Raw genomic sequence first — 22,904 nt, 5'->3', positions numbered from 1 at the left:
CAAGACACCGAGGTATAAACGTTGATAATTTGTATACCGAGAATAATTCTTTCCTTCTTTTTTTGTACATACCAACACGAGAGCAAACTTCTTCGTACGATTATTAATAAAATTAGCGTACTACTATCAATATGCTTTGTCGATAATTTAGTGACTATAGGTAATGTCAGGTAATATTAATCATTTACTATTAATTACGACCTTTTTCACGTGACGATAGGCTAATGCGAGGAAATATGTGTAAATACATTTTATTATGGCAAAATATTGGCCTTGTCTACTTTTTTATTACTGTTATTACTATTACTACTACTACTACTATTACTACTACTACTACTACTACTACTACTACCACCATCACCATCATTACTACTAATACATCCTATCTCAGAAAAGATTAAGGACTACGCGACGCGTAGAAAAATATGGTTTATTCTTCACACAACTTTGTCATACACATCAATTGCACGAGATAATGAGATTATAAACGTAATGTTTGCCATATCGTCTTGCAGGATTCCACAACGAACTGTAAAGCGCTAACAATTACATACTGAGCATTACATTCGGAAAGGAGGTAGTTATGAGTGGTGAAGATCTTGATCACGGCGGTATTAAGGGAGAGTATTATTGTTTTTTGTTTCGCGCATATATGACAGAAGGCACGTGTATATACGTTGAAATTGCGCAAAATTAAACCGTTCGTTTGAAACAAAATATAAAAAATTACATTCGTTCCCTGAGTATGCACGAGTTGAAAGGATAAGGAAAAAAAAAGATCAGTTTTTTTTTTTAAGTCACTTCGGAACGATGAAACGTGCATTGCGAGCACGTCAGAGTCAACACATGTGTCGTTTAGTCGAACCCTGTGTATCTGATATGTTGTTTTCTCAGATGACAAATTAGATGACAAATGTTAATAAATAGGTAACGAACAATACAATAATAAATACTTCGCGATAATAACGAGAACACGAGGAGAAGAAGAAACGAAATTAGAAAAAAGCATGATATGTTGGTGGGATATCACCTGTCCATAAGCTTCATCTTATACGACTAGCGCGCGCAATGTCTACCAATTATTTAGTAGTTTAGTCGAGCATAGTATTAAACCGAGATTATTGTCACGTGTGATTAAGGACGGCCGTTTAACCTTTACACCGATCAGCCCAGCATTTCGAGCAGTAATAGTGATTTTCCAGAATCCCAAAGTACTGGCAGTTCTCATTGCGACACTTCTTCACGGTGTCCTGCAAACGTCGTCGTTCTTCACAGAGATATCGAATCAAAAGAGCTTACTTCCCGCTACTTTCGATATTTGTTCGACGTACCTTCGAATCGTCACTGTTACTCCAAATCTCTGGTCCCGCATCGTTTGTCGCTTGATCCTTGTAAAACGTAGATCTGCGAAACCGAATGTCGATTTATCGAATTGAAAGCGATAGTTCCTCAACCCTTTGTCTCACACCAACGGTGAAAAGTGCAATTTTGTTCGGGAGCAGACAAAATAGACCCGACACGTCCGACGTCACGGCGATCGTGACGGCGACCGTGACGGTCGGAGCTTAAAGGGTCAAGGATCGAGCGTCTCGCGATGAAGCGTACCTTGAAAGATAAAGCGTATGGTCTTTGTTATTCGGATTCGTAGGCAGCAATTTGCTGACGCTCGCGTGACTACCGCGATCGCTGGCAGCGTAAAACTTGGACTTCCCGGCGCCGTAGTTGAGCTCGCTGCCGGTGTCGTCCACCTGGTGATCCTGCAGGTACCTGCAACAACGTGCGTGGCAAATCATGCGCCAATCTCTCGCGACACATCGCCGGTAAAACCGAAGAATTCGCGTAACCGGGAAAACATACCTCGAATGGGCGTACTGAAGATAATTCTGCAGCATCTGATCGACAAACTGATGCCGCCTGCTCTTTATCCTCACGCACAACAGGCCCTCGGTGGAAACGCCGCCGCCCGCAACGGGCGGGCTCTTTGGTCTCTTCGTCACGTTAAGTCCGAGTTTCCTGCTGACGGACCTGCCGAGCGAGCCGACCTGTTGCAACAGCTGCTTCGCCGTCTTCGACAGGGAGCCGTCCGTGTCGCCGAATCTGTCCATATCTTCGGTTATGAAGCTCTGATATTCACAGTCGAGATACTCTCGTAACAAAAGCTCCATCTGCGCGTGGATAACAATAAGCGACGTCTCATTCAGTTACCCTCACTAATGATTCAACGCTTTACCAACAGGCGGGAGGACGGCTCCACCGCGCGGATGACAAGTTTCTCTGTCGGCGCGGACTACTTACAACGACGTGTGTACTTACGATATCTTGCTGACAAGACAACAACTCTCGCGAGCCGTCCACCCAGTCCCAATCGGGGCCCGGATCCACGGCGAACAAGACCGGCAGCAGCTTGCCCGTGTCCGGGTCCACCAACGGTATGCTGACTCCTTCGCCGCAGGCGCTGCCGTAATCGTTGCAGCCGTCCACCGTCACGAGAGGGGAAAAGTGAGCGGAGTGATAAGCCAGGAGCAAAGGCGTCCGGTGACAACGGGAAGGCGGCACCTCCAACGGCAGGTACACCCCGCCGAACGGAATCGGCGCCAGGGCCACCCCCTCGGCATCCTTCAGCATGGTCTCCGCTATGACTATTATAGGCCTCCTCAAGGCGTGAGCCAGGGTTAAGATGTGTATCTGAAACGAGGATCACACGTGAAGCAACTGTTCTTTTTCACGCGACGGAGGGCAAGAGGGGATGCGTCACGATACCTCTTCGAGACTCTGATAAGAGGTGGCGGTTTGGTTTCTGATCGTGGGGGAGGCCATGTCCACTATACTCCGCCACTCTGACAACCACTCCGAGTCCGTGTACGACAATCCGGCTGCTGCATTCAAGCCCGTCTGTCGCCACTTCCACCGTCTGTGGATGACGGAGATCTTGTAAAGCTTGTTTGATTTATTCGACCCTTGCGATGCACGTTCGACACCTCGAATATTACCTGAAGAGAGCGTGTCTGTACTCTCCTCTCGTTAAGGTGTTGTGCAGCGCCTCTCTTAGCGTGAGCAGTCGATCGTGGAAACCCCACATGCCCAACGAGGCGGCGTGAAGCAAACAGTTGCCGTCCCCGGATGTCGCCAGCGGCCAGAGGATCCTGGTGCTTCCGTTCTTGTACCACCAGTTCAGACGGCCCGCGGCCTCCAGGGAAGTCAGACATCCGTTCTCGATCAGATCCTTCTCAAGGAAATTCCGGAATGAATCTGAACACAGAGTGTTAACAATCACGCGTTAGCAGTGGCGTTCAGAGTAAGATGCGCGTGTTACATTTAGGCCCGTTTTCTTCATTTTCTGATTAACTTGGCTCAGGTTTAACCTGACGGTTAATGTAAAAATTATGTTCTTCTACTCACGCTTTATCATTTTAAGGCTCGGCTTGACATTTTCTCGCTAATTTGGGGTTTAAACCTAAATTGATGATAATACAAACATTGTGTTTTTCTATTTTCGGTTAGTCATTAAACTGACGGTTTTGTAATGGTAACTTTTAAAATTTAATTATTAATCAAGTGAATAGAAAATATATATATAATAATTCATATAATTTTTNTATATATATATATATATATGTATGTAATCTGATGATACATAAAAATTATATGAATTATTATATATATATTTTCTATATATATATATATAAAAGCTCAAACCACGAGTTTACCAGAAAGTGAAAAACTGGACCTAAAAGGCCTGCTACTACAATACCACCAGTTTAATGATTAACCATGAACAGGACAAGCACGATTTTCGTATTAACATTACATTAAGTCTGAACCACGAGTTAACCAGGAAATGAGAAACCGAGTCTGAAGCGTACAGGAGCATGTGAGAGAACAATACCTGGATAGACAGACAAGTCCGGCAATGAGAATGTGTATTCCGGCGTGTCCACTCCTCCGGATGCGAGTTGCGAGCGAGCGTAGGAGACGATCGCTGCGTTTTCCGTCGCACGGGAAATACCTCTGGCCAGTTTCTTCGTAGTACTCCCATTGGTTTCCAAGCCATTGTCAGGAGCACTGTCGTTCTCCAGGCCATCGTACATGGATAGGCCAACGTTCATAACACCGCCGTGTCCTGCCGTGGCAATGAAAGTATCCTATATCAGAAGTGAGTCATCGGTTCATCAATCATCGGTGCTATAAACTTCGGGACGCCGAGGAGACATAATCCGCTGGAGCGGATTATCTCTCAGGCTCGACCGTGCGGATAATTAATTCGAGCGTCGGTATTATTGCGAACGGATTACAAAATTGGCTCGATGAGTCACGGGAGGCTGATTAAAATTAATTAGACCCTCGGGGTGATGCAATTTCGCCGGCCGTTCGGAAAGTCCCCCTCCCTTTGAAAAACACGCCTGACAGATTTCGAGCGCAACGATGTCGACGATGTGCGTCGCAGTTGGTATTTCCACCTAAAACGTGCAATTAATATTCATCTCTGCTATAAAAAACAAAAATGTATCACAAACAAATTTACACGGACAGACCAGGTCGGATCGTACGTGCGACGCTCATTAGTAAAACATTAGAGAAGCGACGGCTTTTCTTCCCGCAGCCACTCGACGAAGGTCGCGGGTGAACAGACGCGCGGTTCGCCGTTGCAGCGACGAGACGCACGCCGCCAAGGTCACGGGAGATTCGTAACCGCTCGCGATTACGCGTGGCGGCGGCGGCAACAGCGGTGGCGGGGCGACTGTCAAGTAGTCTAGTAATCGCACGCGCTGCTGTATGTGTGCGTATTTATATATACATACACACACACGAGAGACATTGGTGTGTGTATATATATATATACACGTAATTCGACCTACGGAAATAGGACAAGGTTTCGCCCGACGGCCAGCGGTTTTGACGAAAAAACGTCACGCATGAGGAGAGATCGATCGAGACGCGCCTCTCCTTCTCTCGTGCGTGAAAACGCGCGAAGCGACGCGACTTTCGCTCTCGTTCGATGCGCGTAAATATCCGCGTGGGAGGTTGCGTCCGCCGGGAGGGCGCAGAGAGCGAGAAGACGAAAGTGAGAGAGAGAGAGAGAGAGAGAAGAGGCGAAGAAACGATCACGAATGTACATACGCACCTTGGATCGTAATCGAATTAGCTCGCGAACGCGACGGAGTAATCCGGTCGCAGATCCGTTCCAGTCGTCGTCTTCGACGTCTCGATCGCGCGTCCCGGGTATATCCTTCTCATATTTCGCCCAGCCGAGCCGTTCGAGCCCGTCGACGACGGACACCGTGAGCGCGTGCGACGTGAGATAAATGCGGATCAATCCGAGACCCGCGTACGATGTAAACACAGCGACATAACCTACAGAGCCGTTGCGGCCTCACAGCCAATGGTAGGAGGCTCGAAGTGCACCTCGGGACTGCGCGACTGCGGCGGTCGGCCGGCTGGTTGGTGGCTCACTCGCCCGCTCGGACGGACGGGCGCGCACGCACGGTGAAACTTTAAACGGGTCACATGTTCGGCGCGCGTGACGAACGCGCGCTCTCCGCGCTGTGTCACGCTTCGCGCGAGCTTCCGACGTTTCCGTGACGAGGAAGGCGAGGGAAGAGAAATATAACAGCAGAAACGTTACCACGAAGCAGATAAGACCGTCTCGCGTGAGAGAAGAGAGCGTTACGCGCGACGATGGTATCTGGTTTCCGACGACGATGACTGATAAGCGATAACGAGCGATCCGAACGATGACTCACGTTAGTGACTCAAAATCTGTATTTTTAGACTGTTTTTAAACTGAACCAACTGTCGTAAGAATTAACGATATTCGTACGTACTCGACGACGATGAGTCGGCGTTCGTCTCCCTTCTCGTCGAAACGTCGATCGTCTTTTCGGTATTTTCCAATCGGGCGGAAAATAAAAGTTCGTCTGGTTTGTCGTCGAGTCCGTATGGTTTCGAATAAAACGATCTGAGTTATCGTTGTGTCATATCTGTTTGAAAATAAAGACACAAAGATGCAGAAAGACCCCAAGGTGCAGCGGAAAGATCTGTTACTTTTTAGTTCCTAAGTCTCCGCTACGAGGCGCCACCATCTCCAATGACGAATCGAGCAAGTAGTTCGACTCAACGGCTGGGCAGACGGGTCTTATTTTTTTCCGAGTAGTACGTCTCAACGACCGATCAGAGGTGCTTCCAACTTTGGACTTGCAATCGAATGACTGGTCGGATAGACTTTCCTTACTTCTAATCGACATCGAATGAAGATAAAAATCAAGTCTGCATTTTAATTAGATATTACAAGATTTATTAGTATTACAACTAAAGTGGACGAGGTACAGAGATACATTTACTCTGCTCTCCAGTATTAAGAATCAATTTTCCTACAATATAAATAGTACAGTATTTTGAGAACACAATCGATATTTTACAATAGGATTTCTCTCACAATTACTCTTTCTTGTATGTATGCGTGTGTAGGGCGTGAAAAACCAGCTTTATTTTCTGCGTTAAGTCGTCGCATGTTTTATCTAATTCGAGTAGGAATCAAACGCGGCACACAATTCATACGCCTGTTAATATCGACACCTAAAACTCTTTTTGTTCTTTTATTAGTGTAGCAACCGGTTAGATCGTTCCTCAGTAGCAAATGCGACTGCCTCAATTATAATTAGCGACATTTCGATACTTCCTTTTGCTAAAGACGCGAGACTAATGTTACATTAAAGAAAGGAATTATGTTGAGTACTATTTGGACTATTAATTGGCATAGAATTGTAGCCTCTTTGCGCCGGCGGCTGATAGATGGGTTGCGTGCTCCGTTGCTGACCTCGTTTCTTATTGTACCCCTTATTGTTACCGGCGATGCCGCTCCCACCTCGTCGAAATTCCATACCTGCTGTCAATCATAATTCAGGATTAAATTGATATCCCTAAGAAATATATCGTGGGGTCTCCTTGGAATGATAAGACTCAGTCTGGCAGAAGTGAATTCCGTCACTCACCATTTATGTGATTATGGCTCTGATCGTAACGTGGCTGCCGATTGTTCGAACGCTGATCCTGCCGTCTCGTATCTACGACAGGATCTTGAACCTGATAATGTAACAAATATGGATGAGAAATATTATCATGAAGGTATCAGTATAATAATTATCAGGGTTGGGTAAGTTAACTTTTATTTTTAATCAAGCTGAAATAGCCTGTAAAGAATTCGTGTTCAGGATTCCATACAAGAAAACTAGCGCTTATAGAAACAAAAAAAATCTGCCGGCATTATTTTTAATTTTTATTCATATATCATAAGCAGCCCGCAATGATTTTAGTATTGATGAATTATTTTATATATAAAAAAAGTTAATAAGTTAAAGTTAACGCATTTTAAATTAACCAGTTTAAGTTAAAGGTTATTTAACTTTTAATTGAGCGACTAGTTATTACCCAAACCTGGTAATTATAGTATATTTTGCTGTTCAACATACATCTTCGGTAATTGGTATGCAATCCACCTGTAGTACCTCCTCATAGTTTTCGAATTCCTTGAATTGCACCACGCACGTTCTCTCAGAGACGCCGGTGACCTCGGCATTGTAATACTAGAATTGATTCGATTCAAAACCCAAATGATTTCTCACTCACAACTGATGCTGATCGATCGTAACTAAATGCGTGAGAAAAATGATACGTACCCTGTTATCCTCCCAATATTTGGCCATGCATTTGTCACCCACTCTCCAAACCCAAACCGTGTTACTTGCGGAAACGTTTTGATCGCTATAATTGTTCTCGTTTCTCTGAGCATTGAGATTCACCCTACTGTCGGCGTTATGTTGACTTGCCTGATACTTAGGTTGATTCTTAAAATTCTTTTCAGTCGCGTTAGACGAATATATTTTCGTAGCTCCGTCTTGTTGCGCTCGATTATGCCTACCATAAGAAGCATCGTAAGAATGCTTATTTCTGGCGTCAGGCTCGACGTGATTATAGTTTCTGTTACTACCGAGATGAGTCTTCCCCAACGTGTCGGCCAGGTTCTTGCTGTAGCTCTCGTTACCACCGTCACTGACGTTTATGCTACTTGTGCGCGACTGAGCGAACGAGTTTCTATAATCGTTTGGCTGGGCGGACCTCGGCTGCGCCTCTCTACCTCCGTTGTGTTGATACTGTTGCTGGGATTCCTGATTACGTTGAAATCTCGGCGGCTTGTTTTGCTGGGCATTACCGCCATTGTTATACTGCGAGTACGAAGACGCGGTGGAACTGCTGTTAGCCGGCCGTTTGTTGTTCCTGTGTTCCTCCGCGTGCCTCGGAGGAGGTTGATAACCCCGGCCTCCTCTCTGGCCCCTGTTAAATAAAGATTGATACTAGAAAAACCGACGCTTCGTGCAACATGATCGATCGATCTTGTTGAACTATTAACATACCGTACGCCTCTTCCGGTTTGCACGTCGGCGTAATTTCTCGACTCCAGACGGTCCTGATTACTCTCGCTGTTCTGCGCATAGTTGTTCTGAAATGAACCGGTGGTATCAACACTTTCGGGCTGCACAGGTAGTTTATCCTCCAGGAAGTCAAAGAGAGATATTTTCCCACTGCTGGGTTTACTCTCCTCAGTCTTCTTCTCGAATCGTTTGCCACGTGGCTCCCGTGGCTCTCGGGATTCCTTGGCGCTGCGTAAGAGAAGAGATTGTAACTTGGTAACGTTCAAGCGAGGGAAAAGACACAAGGGAGATAAGAGAGATACGTACTTGTGTTTGCTGTCGGTCCTCTGCAAACTCTTGAGAGCTTTATCCACGTTATTTTTATTCACTCTCAAAGCGTATTCCGCTTGCTCTATGGTAAATCCGCGATCTACAATTTTCTGTACACTATGATCCAACAGCTGTGTGAGAAACACAAGTATAAATCAATTCCTCAGGTTATTATATTAATACGAATATTCATGTGTTTTGAGGAGAGACACAAAAATAGAAAGACAAACCTGTTTGTTTCCACCTCCGAACACCTTTTTGCTGCCTTGCTTAGCGGCCTCCGCGATTGCATCCTTACGTTGAGCCTCGAACTCCGTGTTTTCTTTACTAGGCTTCTCTTTTTCCGCCAGAGCTTTAAAGTTCTTATCTTGCTCGGAGACTTTTACGATCTTCTTGCCAAATGGTATCCATGGCGGAGGCCCACCTTCTTCGGCGGATCTTACTCGAGTATGTAAAGCTAATTTCTATAACAGAAACGCTACACTTGCATTTGTTCAGCGGATTGGATCGTTATTGATTATATAGATACAATTAGTGGAATGTTTTTTGTTATAAACCTTTTAACAGTGATGTACGATTTTATTTATTAGATCATCCTACCTTATTTAATTCCCATTTCTCTACTAGATTGGCGACTCTTCCCCCAAGCACATGAGCTATATGCGATGGTCTCAGTAAGATAATCCCATGTGACACAGGTAAGATTCCCGATTTTATTGATATTTTTGTACCAGGTGGAGTGTTCAAACTAATGGGATATAAAATTGAGGAGGAAATATAATAGAATGAAATGATTGTAAATAGGTTTGACGAGTGGTAAAATAATTTGATGTCTGACTTACCTTAAAGACGATATATGTTCAACTTCTAAGGCTTGAAAATTATTTTTCCCATCTGTCAATGATAATTTTAACATTCGTGGGGCTGCCCTCGACTCCTCGTTTCCTTTCGGTGCAGCGACATTGCGTATCTTTTGTATTTGTAAGATAATATTGCCTTGATTGAGATCCCCATTTCCACTGCCGACTTCTCTCAAGTCAATCTGTAGACAATTTTTTTATGTTTTTCCCTTCATGTAAAATCCCGGGTATTTGCGTCATTGGTCAATAATCGCATCATCTACATAGGAACGATACTTACATCTAACAATCGTTTGACTATCCTCTGCGTGTCGGTTATATTTCCTGAATCGGTTGCCACATTACAACCATGATCAGACAAGTACCTAATAATAAAATCAATATAAACACTAACGCAAATATATATTTGGCTTAGAAAATCAGCGGACCGGTTAATTTTTAGGTTAGATCTACAATAGAGTTTGAAGCCTTAAGAAATTGACCAATCACCATTGATTATTCTTCTGTAATTCGATTGTGATTGGTCAATTTATCAAGGCTTAGGGCTTAAAGCACCTATTGCAGACTAAGTCTTAGGCAGACAAAGAAAGAGAGAGAAAGACGTCGATTCCATCGAAGTAAATTCCGCACTTCAATCGTCAGCAATGACTCTCAGCGGAGTGATCACTCACCATCCCAACGCCTCCAATTTTTCCATGATTCTGCTGCCGAACTTCTTTTGCGATCCAGACGAATCTGTCTCGTCTCATTGAATCGACGCCTGATCGCCTTCGTATTCCTCGCAAGACGTCCTTCTCTATTCTTACAGATGCCTCCGCAGGGCAACAGTTGCCGATAGCGCTACGTTTTCTCGTCCGCCCGGTGCTTCCCGATCGCACGTTCAGCAGCCACGAGAACGATTCGTGAACAGTCGGCGCACCGTCGAGGAAACCGTGGTACGTCGTGGGGCTTTGTTACTTGCCATCCACGATCCTCGGATGCACACGATGCACCGACGCGTACACAAACAGTTGTCAGCTGACACGCAGAATCGCGCGAGGGTTGCGCGACGAGATTCGCCCGCGGCGCCGGATATCTCGATCCTCCCGGGACGTTCGCGTGCGCGTCGTATCACGGCGTGAGGTAACGTCACGCTGACACAACGGCAATTATAACCGCACCGACGACGGAACCGCACCTATCCGACTTGAAAACGCTCGCCACCATCTTGCGCCTCGGCGACATCGTGTATATTCTCGATTCGCGATAGATATCGCTGCGGTCTGCGAGACGCTTGTATCGAATCGAAATATTCAAATTGATATGGTTCTAGGGCCGCCGACAGAAGCGGCTCATTAACGAGCGGATATCTCCTTTATCTTCCTCCGTGTACTTCGCGAAGTTTCTCAGAGAGGAAAAGGGAGATTTTTCGCGCGAACGGAGGGAAAACCGGCCGTTTTTTTCGGCCGTGTCCGAGATCCCCCTCGAAATAACTCGGCTCGTTCGGCATCATTTGAGAAGTGTCCGGCATATCGTGAGCCGAAGAGAAAATTTATCGCACGACGGCGGACGGCTTGATCGAAACCGCCCGGAGTGCCGACTGCTCCAATTAGGGCCCGTGGTTATTACTTGGGCGGAGCCGTCGCCAAACAAACGGAAATTACCGCCATCGAATGTGAACCTAACTTCGGAGGTGACGGAAGCGTGCGGGACACGATAATATGTGCGTGTTTAAACACGGCCACGACCCACCCACGTTGAAACACTTCTCGCATTTTACCAGCGCCCTTATTAGTCGATGTGTAATCTGCCGAAATTCCACGGTAATTACGTATTCCGCGCGAGCACCGGCTCGGGAATGCGGGGGGGAAAGTCATAGAGAATTGGTACACGTGAAAAAATTAGTCTCGGATCGATGATAGGTATTCTCACATATAAGCAAGAATATTATAATCCTAGGAGATCTTTAGTCCCGATTGAATTGAATTTCTGTTGATTCAGGCATTACATATATACATTCGATTCAAGACTAAAAATCGTCTATTACAGTATTCTCGTTTATATATGAAAGTATCTACAATTGACTTAAGATTACTGTTTTCCGTGTAGATAAACAGATTTACTCAACTTTAGGGTGAGGCTCCTCAAAGTACACACGAGCTCAAATAAATATATATAAGTGGCTACAAGTAATACAATAAAAAAAGGTGCAAAGAAAAGCACATCTGACAATAAATGACTTTCAACGTTATCGACGCAGAAATCAGTGTAATACAGTGTAATGATTGACGTAGAAATGAGTGGATAATCGCAGTATTCAGCCGAGTTAACTGCACACCGTGAGCGTGATAATGAACGTAATTACAGAAATTGAAAGCCTTCACACCAGCCATTCTCGCGGTGTGACAATAGACGAAGGTCTTATTTGAACAATTGAAGCTGGTACGCATCCCGACAGTTGTGACGAGCGGACAATTCCGTTCCGTGCGAGATTCACCGGTCTACCTGATTCCTTGAACGAGACGAGATTATTGTACCATCAAGGTAGCGCATATAGGGTGACCCAGAATCAATATACGTCCTTAACATGACAGATGGGACATTCTAAGACAAAAGTTCGAGTGCGAAAATGCCGAGGGAGCTTATTCACAGCGACTTTTAGTTTTCAACTTATAACTTTGTGACCAAAGCCTAAAATAAACTACCGTAAAGGTAAAGGACCGCTCAAAATTGGTCGGGGAAAATAATTTTCCTATCTATTCGTTCATACAAATTCACGGAAAGCCTCGCTTTATCGCTCGCTCGTATCTCGGGAGCTATTTGTGCCTCGATGTTGTCGTGGCTTAACTTTCGCTTCAGAATGTCCCAGAGGATCTGTCGTGTTAAGGACATGCGTTGTTTTCGAGATATCCCGTATGATCACGGTGTACACGACACACGCAGCAACGCGCGCGACAGAATAGAGGATTCGGGCGAAGGATGCGGGAAATCGGCCGCATCGAGAGGCGATTAGCTTTCTAAGGACGAGGCCCCGCGCCGGTGATCGAAACAATCGTCATTTTATAACGCCAGGCTCCAGGCTGGAGCCGCGTGCCGCTCGTCGGCCGAGGATTCCGCGCGGTGAAAGTGAGACATCACACACCCGTGCACGCTCGGCGCGGCTCGGCCGTCCGTGGTGTCGCGGTATGCACTTTCCGATTCCGGAGAGGTGCGAGTTAAATCGTCGGATCTCCTTCGGCGGGCAACGCCGGTTCTTCATTAACACGTCCACATGCCCGGCCGAAAGTGGGTCCTCCAAAAGTAGCCCCCTCGTGTCGCTGACGCATGCGTACGTACGTGCGTGTGCACGTGTTACCTACCTACCTACCTACCTACGTGCGTGCGTACGTGTGCGGTGACGTGGTTCCCCACTTTCGTTGGCCCCCATCGTGAGTTTTCCTCGTGCGTCCACCGGCTCGTAGCGCACAATACTCCACGCTATAGTTAGACTGCGATTGGTAGCTGGTATACGCAATATACGCGAGTATGTACAGTAAGTGAACGCTTGCCGAGGTGGAGAGAGAGAGAGAGAGAGAGAGAGAGAGCGTTAGAGAGCGAAAGAGAAAGAGACTTCGTCGTGGGAACAAAGGAGAGAGAGAGAGAGAGGGTGAGTAGGAGGGAAACACAGGAAGACGGGGACAGAAGGGGAGAGAGAAAAAGAGAGAGAGAGAGAGAGAGAAAGAGAGACACAGCGAGAAACGAGCGAGGTAGAAGTTCAGTCGATCTTGCCATTTCAGTTTCACTCCGGCACGGCCTGAAATCGCGCGCTCCGTCCACGCTGTCTGATCGTCCGCGGCGGTCCGCTCCGCGCCTCCCACGGATTTCCTCGCGAGGCCGTGTTCGTACGGGCCATCCGGGACGCGCGTTTTCCAGCCAGCGTTATTATTATCACCCATCTTTTACTCATCTGCCAGCGGGGGCGGCTTCCCACAGGAGAAAGGAGCCGTTTGTTTTTCTCACCCTGCACGCCGCCGCCCGGAGAAAGGAACCTGCCCGCCGGGATCAACGTGAGTTGAGCGATCGTTGAGCAATCGATCGGCGGCCCATGCGAGCTATCCGGCCGCGCTCTCCTCCTGGGGAAATATTGGTTTTCTCTCTCGTCGAGATCAGCGGACAGCAGCGAGCATAGCCGCCGATGTCGCCGCGGCCACCCGGTGATTCATCGGCGAACTTTCCCGCCGTTTGTGATTCCTAACGGCCGCTCGATTTACGCGCGCATCACGCTCTTGCGCGAGTCTCTCTCCCTCTCTTTCTTCCTCTCCATCTACCTCTTTCGCTCGCTTACCGTCGCAAAAAGTAGAGGTTCCACCGCGACGAGAAGTAGCCGTAACGCTGGGAGCGCGAGATGAGACGTGTTGGCGTAAATAAAGTCGTTAACACGCGCCGATTTATCGCGCCGTGAAAGCAAACCGCTCGTTTACTGCTCGGCCGGGCCGGGGGGAGACGGGCCGCTTCTCGACGTGTATTCTAAGAAGGTGAATCAGAAGGGAAGTGTAATTAGAAGCGATCCAGTCCATCGAGGCAATACACGGATCAACGTACATTACAGTCGGCCACGAATAATTATCAGTCGAGTGATGACACACGGTGGAAACTTTTCCCCCCTTTATCGTTAACGTTATTTTTCACGAACGACGAATGATGGATGGGGAAGTCGTAGAAAAATACGGGTAATTCCTGTCGCGAGTGTGTACGTCCGAATACGCTTCAACGAGCGCGCGTGTCGATAGAGTTCCGGGTTATCAACGGCCGGCGTTCGTTGCGGCAATTTCAGACCTTTTCGCCGCGTTAAGCGCTATCGACGGTAATTTCACTCGCGACACGGTTCTTCCTCGTGGAGTAACCGTCCCCGACGGTGTCGAAATCGCTCGGCGAGCGCGGCGTTCGAAAAACGCTCGCGAGCGCTCCGCATGCCGGTCGCGCGCGAGCCGGGTGCCCCCGACGATTCCCGATGCAGCGTATGGTGTTCACGAAGAGCGCCGTGCTCCATAATGAGCAACGATCGCGAGCAACGTTACGCCGATAAGCCTGTTCTGTAATTTTTGACGACTGTCGTTGCGTCGTCGTTGCGCAGCTCTTCTCATACCATATGTTGTACCTGCGCAACGACAGGGTGACGACAACGTTATTGTCGTTTAAAGTCGCAGGATAGGATCTGCGGATGCTGGAACGTCGGTCTCCAGCGAGCCCGTCGAAACGTGGACGACCGGGTACGTGTCGCGCGGTTCGACAGCGAAAAAGCGCGGTCGGGTCTATGTCGCTGTTCTATGTTGCTACGTCGGGACGTAATTGATTGGCCAGCGAGGAGAACAGTTCGGTGAAACAACAAAAGAAATTCTTTCATATTTTCCTAACATTGTGTTGTTCGTTTTAAATAATTTCTTGCTTGTGACAATCATTGTAATGTGTTTAGATGAAAATACAAAGGAAATATATTATTCGACGTAAAGATTCATTGTTTGAGGAACCAATCGATCCTGCTGAATCAAACGTTCGTTTGTTTGCTCTATTCCAAGGGACAAATTTGTTTCAATTAAAGAAATTTTATTATATCCAAAGAAATCGTTTTCTCCAGTGTAAGCAGCCTCAGTAAAGATGATAACGACAACATAAAAAAGCCTCTCGGAATGTACAATCCTTGACTAATTCGGAGAGGCCAGGAAGAACCGACGTTGATAATTTATTGCGAAATTGACGAAAAAAATGATTTGACTTACAAAGTCGATGAATCTAATGAATTCGTTCGTACGTTTCTCAGCCACTAATTTTCACTGAGGCAGATCAGAGCCTACGGCCGAAACGTTCAGACATTAAACTTATCGATTTTGCAAGTCAAGTAGGTTTTTTAAATTTCTCAATTAATTACCAGCGCCAAGATGATCGAAACTTCCGTTGGGAGACACTGAGAAAGATTCTTGACTAGAAGATCCTGACTAGTCAATTTTCGTTCATCGTTTTCGCCGGCTGTATCTCCCTTACGAACCCCGGAAATAAAGCGCTCGTCACAGTTAAATCCTCGGTTAAACCGTTTCATTCATTACGTTTGATACATCGCGGCACATTTTCATTCGCGCTCAGCGTAACAAGCCCGCCGTACCGACGCTTCTTTCGGCGGCTTTTTCGCTCGAGTATTTTGCGTAGTGTCTTGAAATCGTATACAGGTGCGCGACGCGTACGTATGAGCCCGTGTTTATTTTTAGCGGCGTACACACGGAACGTTCCCGCCTACGTGCCAGCGAGATAAATACACGATTGTTCGTCGAGAGGCTGGATGCTGATTTCTCGCGCACGGGAAAAGCTCTTAGCTCGCGGAATGGATAAACACGAGAGGCGCTTGAATGTCCTCATTTGATTTTCTGCAAACATTACTCTCTCTCTCTCTCATTCTCATTCAGTAACTTTCAGTTTCACTTGCAGCTATAGTGAAAGTATCAAATCGAGTAGGCCTTGATTTCAAATGTTGATATCGCTTTGATGAGCAAATGAATGTTGCGTGTTCTCCGTTGCCTTGAAGAAAGAATATTACTCGGCGAGTCGTAATAGGACGAGCGCGAACGATATATATTTCAGAATTCCGCTGAATAATCAGGACGGTGCGCGTGTAAGTGATGATGTCAGGAGGCGCTTAGATACGTTTCTACGCGAGACGCTCCCTCGCCAATATCGCTACTCTGAGACCGGATAATTTACCGACGACTGAGCGCGCATAATCGCCCGGGGAAATATCTCCGGGAAACGCGTCGGTTTCGCGGTTCTGCGCCGTTGAATTGCAAAACAATCACGCGAAGCGTGATGAGTAAACGCAGCGGACTCGCGTCGTCGGTCGAATAAATCTTCCGATGGCTCAGCCGCTTTTCCGAAGCGGACCTTCCCGCGGGAGCCGACGACGATCGTTAATTCGAGATCCCCGAGCGAGGGAACGCCTGAGTTTTCTGGGTCGCCGCATAGATGAGGTCGGATTATCTCAGAGGACGTCTCGTGGCGAAGCGAGGAGTGTAATCGGACGCTAGTTCGTAGTACGAAGAAGAGAGACCAAGTGATCTAAGCGTTTCGCAATACAAGACACGGAGGAAGCGGCACAGCGGTGTGACGTCACTCTCCTCGAGCTCTCCGCTCCGAGATCGCGCGAGCGTGTCGCGTCATTTTTACCTGTGCCTCGCACTGGCCGTGGATTACTTAATGCGAAGGGAACACACCGGTCGCTTTCTCTCTCTCTCTCTCTCTCTCCGCCGATGTAACTTGTTTTCGAGGTGGCCCGCCGGTGCGTGACCGCGAGTCCCCGCGCCGAGGGCCGTTTATATACACGGTTACAAAACACGCAACCTTACGCGGTACGCGTTGTTATTGTGCGAGCGATAGCGATCGACGCGCGTCCACCTAATTCCAGCCCGTAATTGGGGGCCGCATTGCGTCGTCGGGCTGATTGCGGGCCCGCGCGTCGACAAAGCTGCGAGCGACAGGTGGAAGTGCGTCCCTCAAAAAATGAGGTCATCGGGCGAGCTTCGCGCAGAAATCAGCGGAAATCATCCCCGTCTGTGATCCGGCGCCTTGTGGTATAAATATTCATGTTATCCGCTGGGGAACGCTGCAACACGTATCGGCAACGAGCTCTATTACGCGTTCGATAAACAATAGCGAGTAATTGAGCCCTGTGTTCAGTATCTTCGCTTGAAAACAAAAAGTCGATCTCGCGGGTGTTTCCCGAGCCGTGAAAATTCACGTTCGTCACGTTCGCGTTGTTTTCCGCCTGGCTCTCGTGAACACGAGACGTCTCGGACCAGTGAGCACAGGTTCTAAAGGTCAGAGGGGGAGAAAGAGAGAGAGAGGGAGAGAGAGAGAGAGGAGGAGAAGGGACGACGCGTTTAATTAAATCAGAGATTTGATCCTGCCGAATTATAGAGAATTGCCTCTCCAGGATGATGAATGTGCGAGTAGCTTGAGTCTGGAGAAAAATTTAAGTAAACATTTAGGCGGTTGATATATTTAGGGTCAGGGCTATGGTCAAGGTACCGGCAAACTGGATCAAACATAAGTCTGATGTCATTGAGCGCGCGAGCATAATTATGAGCGTTGTACGTGACCGAGATGAAAAATCAGATAATTGCGTTCCGCTGGTGACCTTCGTGCCACTCAATATTATTACGTCTAAGATAAGGGGGAATAAAATAATTGATTAACTCACACGGCAATTACGGTAAAAGCGTTTTCTACGTAAAACATGAAATCTTTAACGCGCGGAACTTTACACCGCGCGTTAGATTTCAGAGTACCTGACCGTGGAATTTCATCATTTGTTTTGCTAATGTCTCGTTCATCGGCTTGTCAACAGATTAACGCAAGGCAAGCGGGATGGGATACGGCGAGATGGACGGCTGCGGCCGCTGTATGAAGTATTCCTTGTTCTTTACGAACTTCGTCATCTTCGTGAGTATTCGTTCTCGTATACTGAAAAGAAAAAGTATAGCAGAAGGTGATATTATGCTTCCTTCCCACTTTGATTCTGTACAATAACTTAATAATAATCGATATTCAAAATTGAAAACTTAACGATTTTAACATTCGCCAAAGTATTGTTCAATCGATTTTAGATCAAAGTTAGGAAATATTTATCACTGAGGAAATATTTATTACGTTGTTTACAAAAATATGGCGTCACTGTAAAATGAGTCGAAGAGAAATGGGAGTGGTGATACAGATCCAAAAAATTGATTCTGTTTAAAAAATCGCAGCGTTTTGTTACAAATTTATATATTTATTCAAAATAAACTCTCTTAGGATAAACAACAGTGAGTATAAACGTGAATTTTTAATGTAGATATTGAAATGCTTGTCAGAAGATAAGTACAAAAAGGACAAATTCTACAAAACGAATAGACTTTTAAGCTTGACTTATGAGTGTACATTGAGGAAAAAGTACTCAAAAATTTATTTGTGGAACATAAAGTCTATTTTGCAGGACCAAATCTTATTTTACAGAAATAAGCCTTGTTTCCGTGAAATAAATTTTATATCCCACAGATAAATTTTCAAGTACTTTTTTCACAAAGTATATAATCTTGTTAGTGGAAATGCGAAAATTGTCGTGACACTGTCGATTCGTATTTCAGATCGGCGGGCTAATTGTGACAGGCTTAGGCGTGTGGGCGTTGGTTGACAAGGTACCGTGGATAGGCGAGCTTGTGGGAAACGATCTTTTGACTGGGTCGGTCTACGTCCTGCTGGTTGGCGGAATCATCGTGGCGGTGATCGCCTTCTTCGGATGCGTCGGTGCAGCACGAGAAGTCAAGTGTATGCTCTTGACGGTGAGTTTCGAGGTTTCGTTTGCACGTCGAAACTGGGTCAGTCGAGATCTCGCTTTCGAAATTTTCGTATCTCTCTTGCCGGTCGAGCGAGTCGAGTTCCCGTCTGGGAGAGTCCCGTTCTCGAATTCAGCCGGGAATAATACTGTGATTCCACCGCGTGCCGTTGATTGTGCGTTTTATGTTTTCAGTACTTCATAATTTTGTTCTTGCTGTTCGTGACGATGCTCATCGGCGGCGTCCTCGGTTACGTTTTCCGCGAAAAATTGCTGAGCACGGTCGACCGAGAGATGAAAAGCTCGCTCCGACTTTACGATACCCGCAAATCCATCCGGGATGCCTGGGACACCACGCAATCGACAGTAAGTAGCTTCGGAGAATTTTATTAGACACATCACCTTGATCCGATTCCCCATTGCGATGCAAGCCCGCGTATTACTGCGTATTATCGTGTACAAACCTCGTAGTATAATTGCCCACACCTTTATCCGTGCACTCATAGTCCTCTCTTCGCCAAATAAATGCCTTCCACAAGCATACCAAGTATAAGAATCGTTACAAAATTACAAAACGGCGCTTCTTTCATCTCCTGATCTCTCCCTCGCAATATTACCCGCATATTGCCGCGACTATCGCGCACAGACCTCGACGATATAAATTACCCACACTTCACATGCAATACACACTGGCAGTCTTCTCTCCAACAAGTGCCTTCTACAAGTATACAAAGTAACAGTCATAATAAAATTGCGGAGTCGTATTTCTCTTTAATCTCCTCACCTTCCCGACGACCAATCCTCGACGAGAAAGCTCGATTTTCCCCAGCGAACCGAATTACGGTTCAAAAGGTGTTCCCGGAAGGTAATTAATAATTTCCGACTTTTACGAATTCAGCTCCACTGTTGCGGCGTTCACAGCTGGAGGGACTGGGGAAGCTACGGACTTAGCGTGCCGCAGAGCTGCTGTCGAGAGATTCAGCCCGGTCAGGTAAAAAAAATCCGCCGACTCCTCGTTTGATTCGAAATCGTTAACTGAGCGGCGCGCGACGACGCCCGGAGTAACGACGACGGCGATTTGCGTACGTGCGTCTCATGATGCGCGATTTATACACGCGGCGACGATTACGATAGCTCGCTCGCCGACTTGCTTAACGACTCCCGGCTCCTCATCGCGTCAGTTAATACCCCGCGAAATTCAACGCGCACCAAACGGCGCGAGCCTCGACGCCGGCGCACTTTTGACCTCGTGAGCCGCATTCAAATGGCGATTAGCGAATCGACGCCAGCAATTATTCGATGCGCCGTCGTGAGACATTGGGCGGCTCACGACTCGCCGATTTCGCGAGTCGGAGACCGCCAATTGGGCCGCAATTACTTAATCGGCCGCGAGTCCTACAACCGCCCTATCCTCTCACGCTTTCACCGACCGATCGCGGCTTTCTCGGTCGCGAGCGAGCGATCGTCCGATCTGTTTCGACTCCCCTTTTTTCCAGCGATTCCACTGCAACGCGGGTCCGGACACGGTAAATCCCTCCAACGCTTACGTGGACGGTTGCATCAACGGGACGCAAATTTATATGCAGCAGCACGCGGCCGTTATGGGTGGCGCCGGTATCGCAGTCGCATGCCTCATGGTAAGGAGCAGTTGGCATTTTTCAATCGATCCCTCTCCACCCTCCCCCTCCCCCCGCCACCACGGTTGTTAAATCTAAGGGAAGCCCCGTCATTGTAAAACCCAACACGGCAGCCGGTAGCCGCCATTACGATTGAATTCATTTTACCGCTACTGCCATCTCTCCCCCTCCCTCTCCTCCTCGGCTCATTTGGTGGCTGAGGAGCTCCTTGAATCGGAAGGAAGAGAGACGGAAAAGGCCCCGTCGATACTCAATCAGCAATAATCGAGCGGGGAGAGCCAATGAGAGAGCCCGTGCAAAGACCCTTATTGGCTCTTTTCACTCGATTGCTCTCGTTTAATATTTATATTTGTATCGGAGGATATTATTAATAAATTTAACATTTCGCAAGCCGGTTGTTCAAACACGCTGTATTTATCAAGAGGGGAGATTCGTTATGTTTGTTTGAACTCTGAATTCCATTGCAGTTCCTCGGCATGATATTCTCGTGCGCGCTCTTCAAAATGATAGAATGACGCAGGGACAATTCCACGGTGTGAGTCTTTCCCCGTCATCCGCTAAGGGGACGAACGGGGAAGTGGGACGAGTCTTCGAGGTCCTCAGGGGATTCACAGCAGTTTCATCGTCGGCGGAGCCGCTCGTCGCTAAATGCACTCCATTAGGACCGTGATAATCAAAACAACGAAGAATCTCTATCTAATCGGTAACTCGGTTTCAACATGATTTGAACGCACCTCTTTTCCTCTCTCGAAAGAGCGAAAGCGTTCGAAGCGTTTTGAAGCCAAGTGTACATACAGTTGTCACGCTATTTTGTTACGTACGTACATTATCTCGTAAGACACGTACGGCGATCGTGCCGTTACTCCATATTTTCGAACATAAATCGCATAGGTATTTAAGACTTCGCTTAGCCGCATGTGTCATTAGTGTGATACACGCATCGTGTACCTTGTGTATGTGCCGTAATAAATGCGATACGCATATTACGTATTCTGCAACCTCCCCGTCCCCTTTCTCTCTCTCTCTCTCTCTCTCTCACTCGACACAATCGCTGTCGACATACGTCGCACGTGCGAAGCGACGTGTGAAAAATTAATCTACCGTCGCTTCCTTTTTGCGTCGCGCACTGTTTGCGCGGCGATTTAACTCGCTCAGAAGTATGATTCAATTTTTCCCCGTTCACAGCGAGAGGAGAGGACAAGCGTCTTTCGAACGGAATTGTACGCGTACCTTGAGCGATCGTGAATTTGACGGTGTCGCACCGTGAAGTCCCGCAGTATAATTTCCCGAAATTGCCGGTATTACGCGCTTTTCTCCACGTGACGCGGCGCTGCGAGCTGCGTCCCTTGCGGATTAATGGCCCCCGTTGTGTGTGTGTGTGTGTGTATGTGTGTTTGCGCAGCTCTCATTCGGCCCTCCGTCGCGACCGGCCGCGACTCGATGCATTAAAGCACGACGGGTCCCCTGTGATCTAGGCGTCTCGTCTCCGCGTGGCTCGGCAATTCCCTTCCCATTCTTCCGCCGATTATCGATCGTCATGATTTGCATATCGACGCGTTGCGTACAATCGGAACCCTTTTCGAGAGCTGCGTGGGCCGCCCCCGCGGACAAAATTAAACGAGCCGACCATTGAGAAGCGTACAGTACGGCGGGAATCGATCGCTCGAATCGTGAACTTGCGAGAAATTCGGCCAGGGAAAAATCAATTATCGCTCGGCTCGACCGACGAAATAATTAGTCGACCGCGCGACGATGTGCGAGTAACAACGGTAATTCGCAGTGAAATCTTCCGTCTCTTGCCGCGTTACTTCGCGAAGTCGACGAGTCCGACGGCCGATCTACGCTCCGCTCTTCACATTTCAAGCGTAAATCGTGGAGATGTTACATCTCGCGTAAAAAGACTTCCAGAGAACGACGCGCGTTTTAATGCAGCCGGACAGCTGGCGGACTAGAGGGGGTTTTAAATCCGATCTTGCGGACGTGATCGCACGGAGGCAGGTAAAGTCGAAGTAAACCAATGCCTGGGTATTCTTATCGTTTAGTTATTAAATATGAACAGTTAAACTTTCAACATAGAATATACACATTTATATGTGTATATTCTCCTTTTCCGTGCAGCCTTTCGAAAAGCGACAGTGATAGTGACAAGTACGTGTCCGGGCACTTTTACTTTAAAGCTTCCGCCTGCCAAATCGACGTGACGCCCGACGAGGTCGCGTGCTAGCGAGTGTATCAACAACGTGACTTTCTCTCCCTCCTTCATTCTCTTTCTCCCTCTCTCTCTCTCTCTCTCTCTTCCTCTCCCTTTCTCCCTCGCCATAGCTACCCCTTCAGGTTTATTCACCCCAGCGCGTGCGTC

The 22,904-nt window shown here is 47.3% G+C and overlaps 3 protein-coding genes across 7 annotated transcripts; 1 reads left to right on the top strand and 2 right to left on the bottom strand.

Annotated features, from left to right (window-relative positions):
* Nucleotides 1–416: 416 nt before the first annotated feature.
* Nucleotides 417–5,903, bottom strand: LOC106745580 (OTU domain-containing protein 7B-like). 4 transcript variants are annotated; one of them, XM_014621299.1, is made up of 10 exons: nucleotides 5,123–5,903; nucleotides 4,293–4,457; nucleotides 3,887–4,142; nucleotides 2,991–3,249; nucleotides 2,761–2,911; nucleotides 2,314–2,685; nucleotides 1,858–2,165; nucleotides 1,606–1,767; nucleotides 1,332–1,404; nucleotides 417–1,250 (listed from the first exon to the last, which is right to left on the bottom strand). In XM_014621299.1, the coding sequence occupies exons 3-10, from the start codon at nucleotides 4,104–4,106 to the stop codon at nucleotides 1,149–1,151; spliced, it is 1,647 nt and encodes a 548-aa protein (XP_014476785.1). In that variant the 5' UTR covers nucleotides 4,107–4,142; nucleotides 4,293–4,457; nucleotides 5,123–5,903; the 3' UTR covers nucleotides 417–1,148. The 4 variants fall into 4 exon arrangements, with proteins under 4 accessions (XP_014476785.1, XP_014476786.1, XP_014476783.1 ...); XM_014621300.1 differs by lacking the exon at nucleotides 5,123–5,903 and adding an exon at nucleotides 4,533–5,092; XM_014621297.1 differs by lacking the exon at nucleotides 4,293–4,457.
* A 386-nt stretch (nucleotides 5,904–6,289) lies between these two features.
* Nucleotides 6,290–10,829, bottom strand: LOC106745627 (tudor domain-containing protein 3). The gene is made up of 11 exons (XM_014621410.1): nucleotides 10,267–10,829; nucleotides 9,876–9,960; nucleotides 9,578–9,777; nucleotides 9,336–9,483; nucleotides 8,966–9,199; nucleotides 8,733–8,866; nucleotides 8,409–8,654; nucleotides 7,674–8,328; nucleotides 7,467–7,580; nucleotides 6,990–7,080; nucleotides 6,290–6,883 (listed from the first exon to the last, which is right to left on the bottom strand). The coding sequence occupies exons 1-11, from the start codon at nucleotides 10,290–10,292 to the stop codon at nucleotides 6,708–6,710; spliced, it is 2,109 nt and encodes a 702-aa protein (XP_014476896.1). The 5' UTR covers nucleotides 10,293–10,829; the 3' UTR covers nucleotides 6,290–6,707.
* A 2,512-nt stretch (nucleotides 10,830–13,341) lies between these two features.
* On the top strand, nucleotides 13,342–21,531 carry LOC106745623 (CD151 antigen). Of its 2 annotated transcripts, none has more exons than XM_014621402.1 (7): nucleotides 13,342–13,620; nucleotides 17,943–18,037; nucleotides 18,721–18,915; nucleotides 19,104–19,274; nucleotides 19,807–19,899; nucleotides 20,405–20,545; nucleotides 21,013–21,531. In XM_014621402.1, the coding sequence occupies exons 2-7, from the start codon at nucleotides 17,963–17,965 to the stop codon at nucleotides 21,058–21,060; spliced, it is 723 nt and encodes a 240-aa protein (XP_014476888.1). In that variant the 5' UTR covers nucleotides 13,342–13,620; nucleotides 17,943–17,962; the 3' UTR covers nucleotides 21,061–21,531. The 2 variants fall into 2 exon arrangements, with proteins under 2 accessions (XP_014476888.1, XP_014476887.1); XM_014621401.1 differs by lacking the exon at nucleotides 13,342–13,620 and adding an exon at nucleotides 13,919–14,088 and having other exon boundaries at nucleotides 21,013–21,100.
* Nucleotides 21,532–22,904: the final 1,373 nt, after the last annotated feature.

Source organism: Dinoponera quadriceps, unplaced genomic scaffold, assembly GCF_001313825.1.
Source record: "Dinoponera quadriceps isolate SergipeBrazil2010 unplaced genomic scaffold, ASM131382v1 scaffold1476, whole genome shotgun sequence".
Classification (NCBI taxonomy): Eukaryota; Metazoa; Arthropoda; class Insecta; order Hymenoptera; family Formicidae; genus Dinoponera; species Dinoponera quadriceps.
This window is presented reverse-complemented; position numbering and strand designations above follow the sequence as displayed.

Excerpts from the sequence above, each read along its gene's own strand:
- LOC106745627 (XM_014621410.1), bottom strand. The coding sequence starts at position 10,292 with ATGGAAAAATTGGAGGCGTTGGGATG. Across the intron at positions 9,778-9,875 it reads TAGTCAAACGATTGTTAGAT|ATTGACTTGAGAGAAGTCGG; the intron begins GTAAGTATCGTT and ends AATTGTCTACAG. Across the intron at positions 8,329-8,408 it reads CAAACCGGAAGAGGCGTACG|GGGCCAGAGAGGAGGCCGGG; the intron begins GTATGTTAATAG and ends TTTATTTAACAG.
- LOC106745623 (XM_014621402.1), top strand. The coding sequence starts at position 17,963 with ATGGGATACGGCGAGATGGACGGCTGCGGCCGCTGTATGAAGTATTCC. Across the intron at positions 18,916-19,103 it reads TCAAGTGTATGCTCTTGACG|TACTTCATAATTTTGTTCTT; the intron begins GTGAGTTTCGAG and ends TTATGTTTTCAG. Across the intron at positions 19,900-20,404 it reads GAGAGATTCAGCCCGGTCAG|CGATTCCACTGCAACGCGGG; the intron begins GTAAAAAAAATC and ends CCTTTTTTCCAG.
- LOC106745580 (XM_014621299.1), bottom strand. The coding sequence starts at position 4,106 with ATGAACGTTGGCCTATCCATGTACGATGGCCTGGAGAACGACAGTGCT. Across the intron at positions 3,250-3,886 it reads GGACTTGTCTGTCTATCCAG|ATTCATTCCGGAATTTCCTT; the intron begins GTATTGTTCTCT and ends CTCTGTGTTCAG. Across the intron at positions 1,251-1,331 it reads GTAACAGTGACGATTCGAAG|GACACCGTGAAGAAGTGTCG; the intron begins GTACGTCGAACA and ends CGACGTTTGCAG.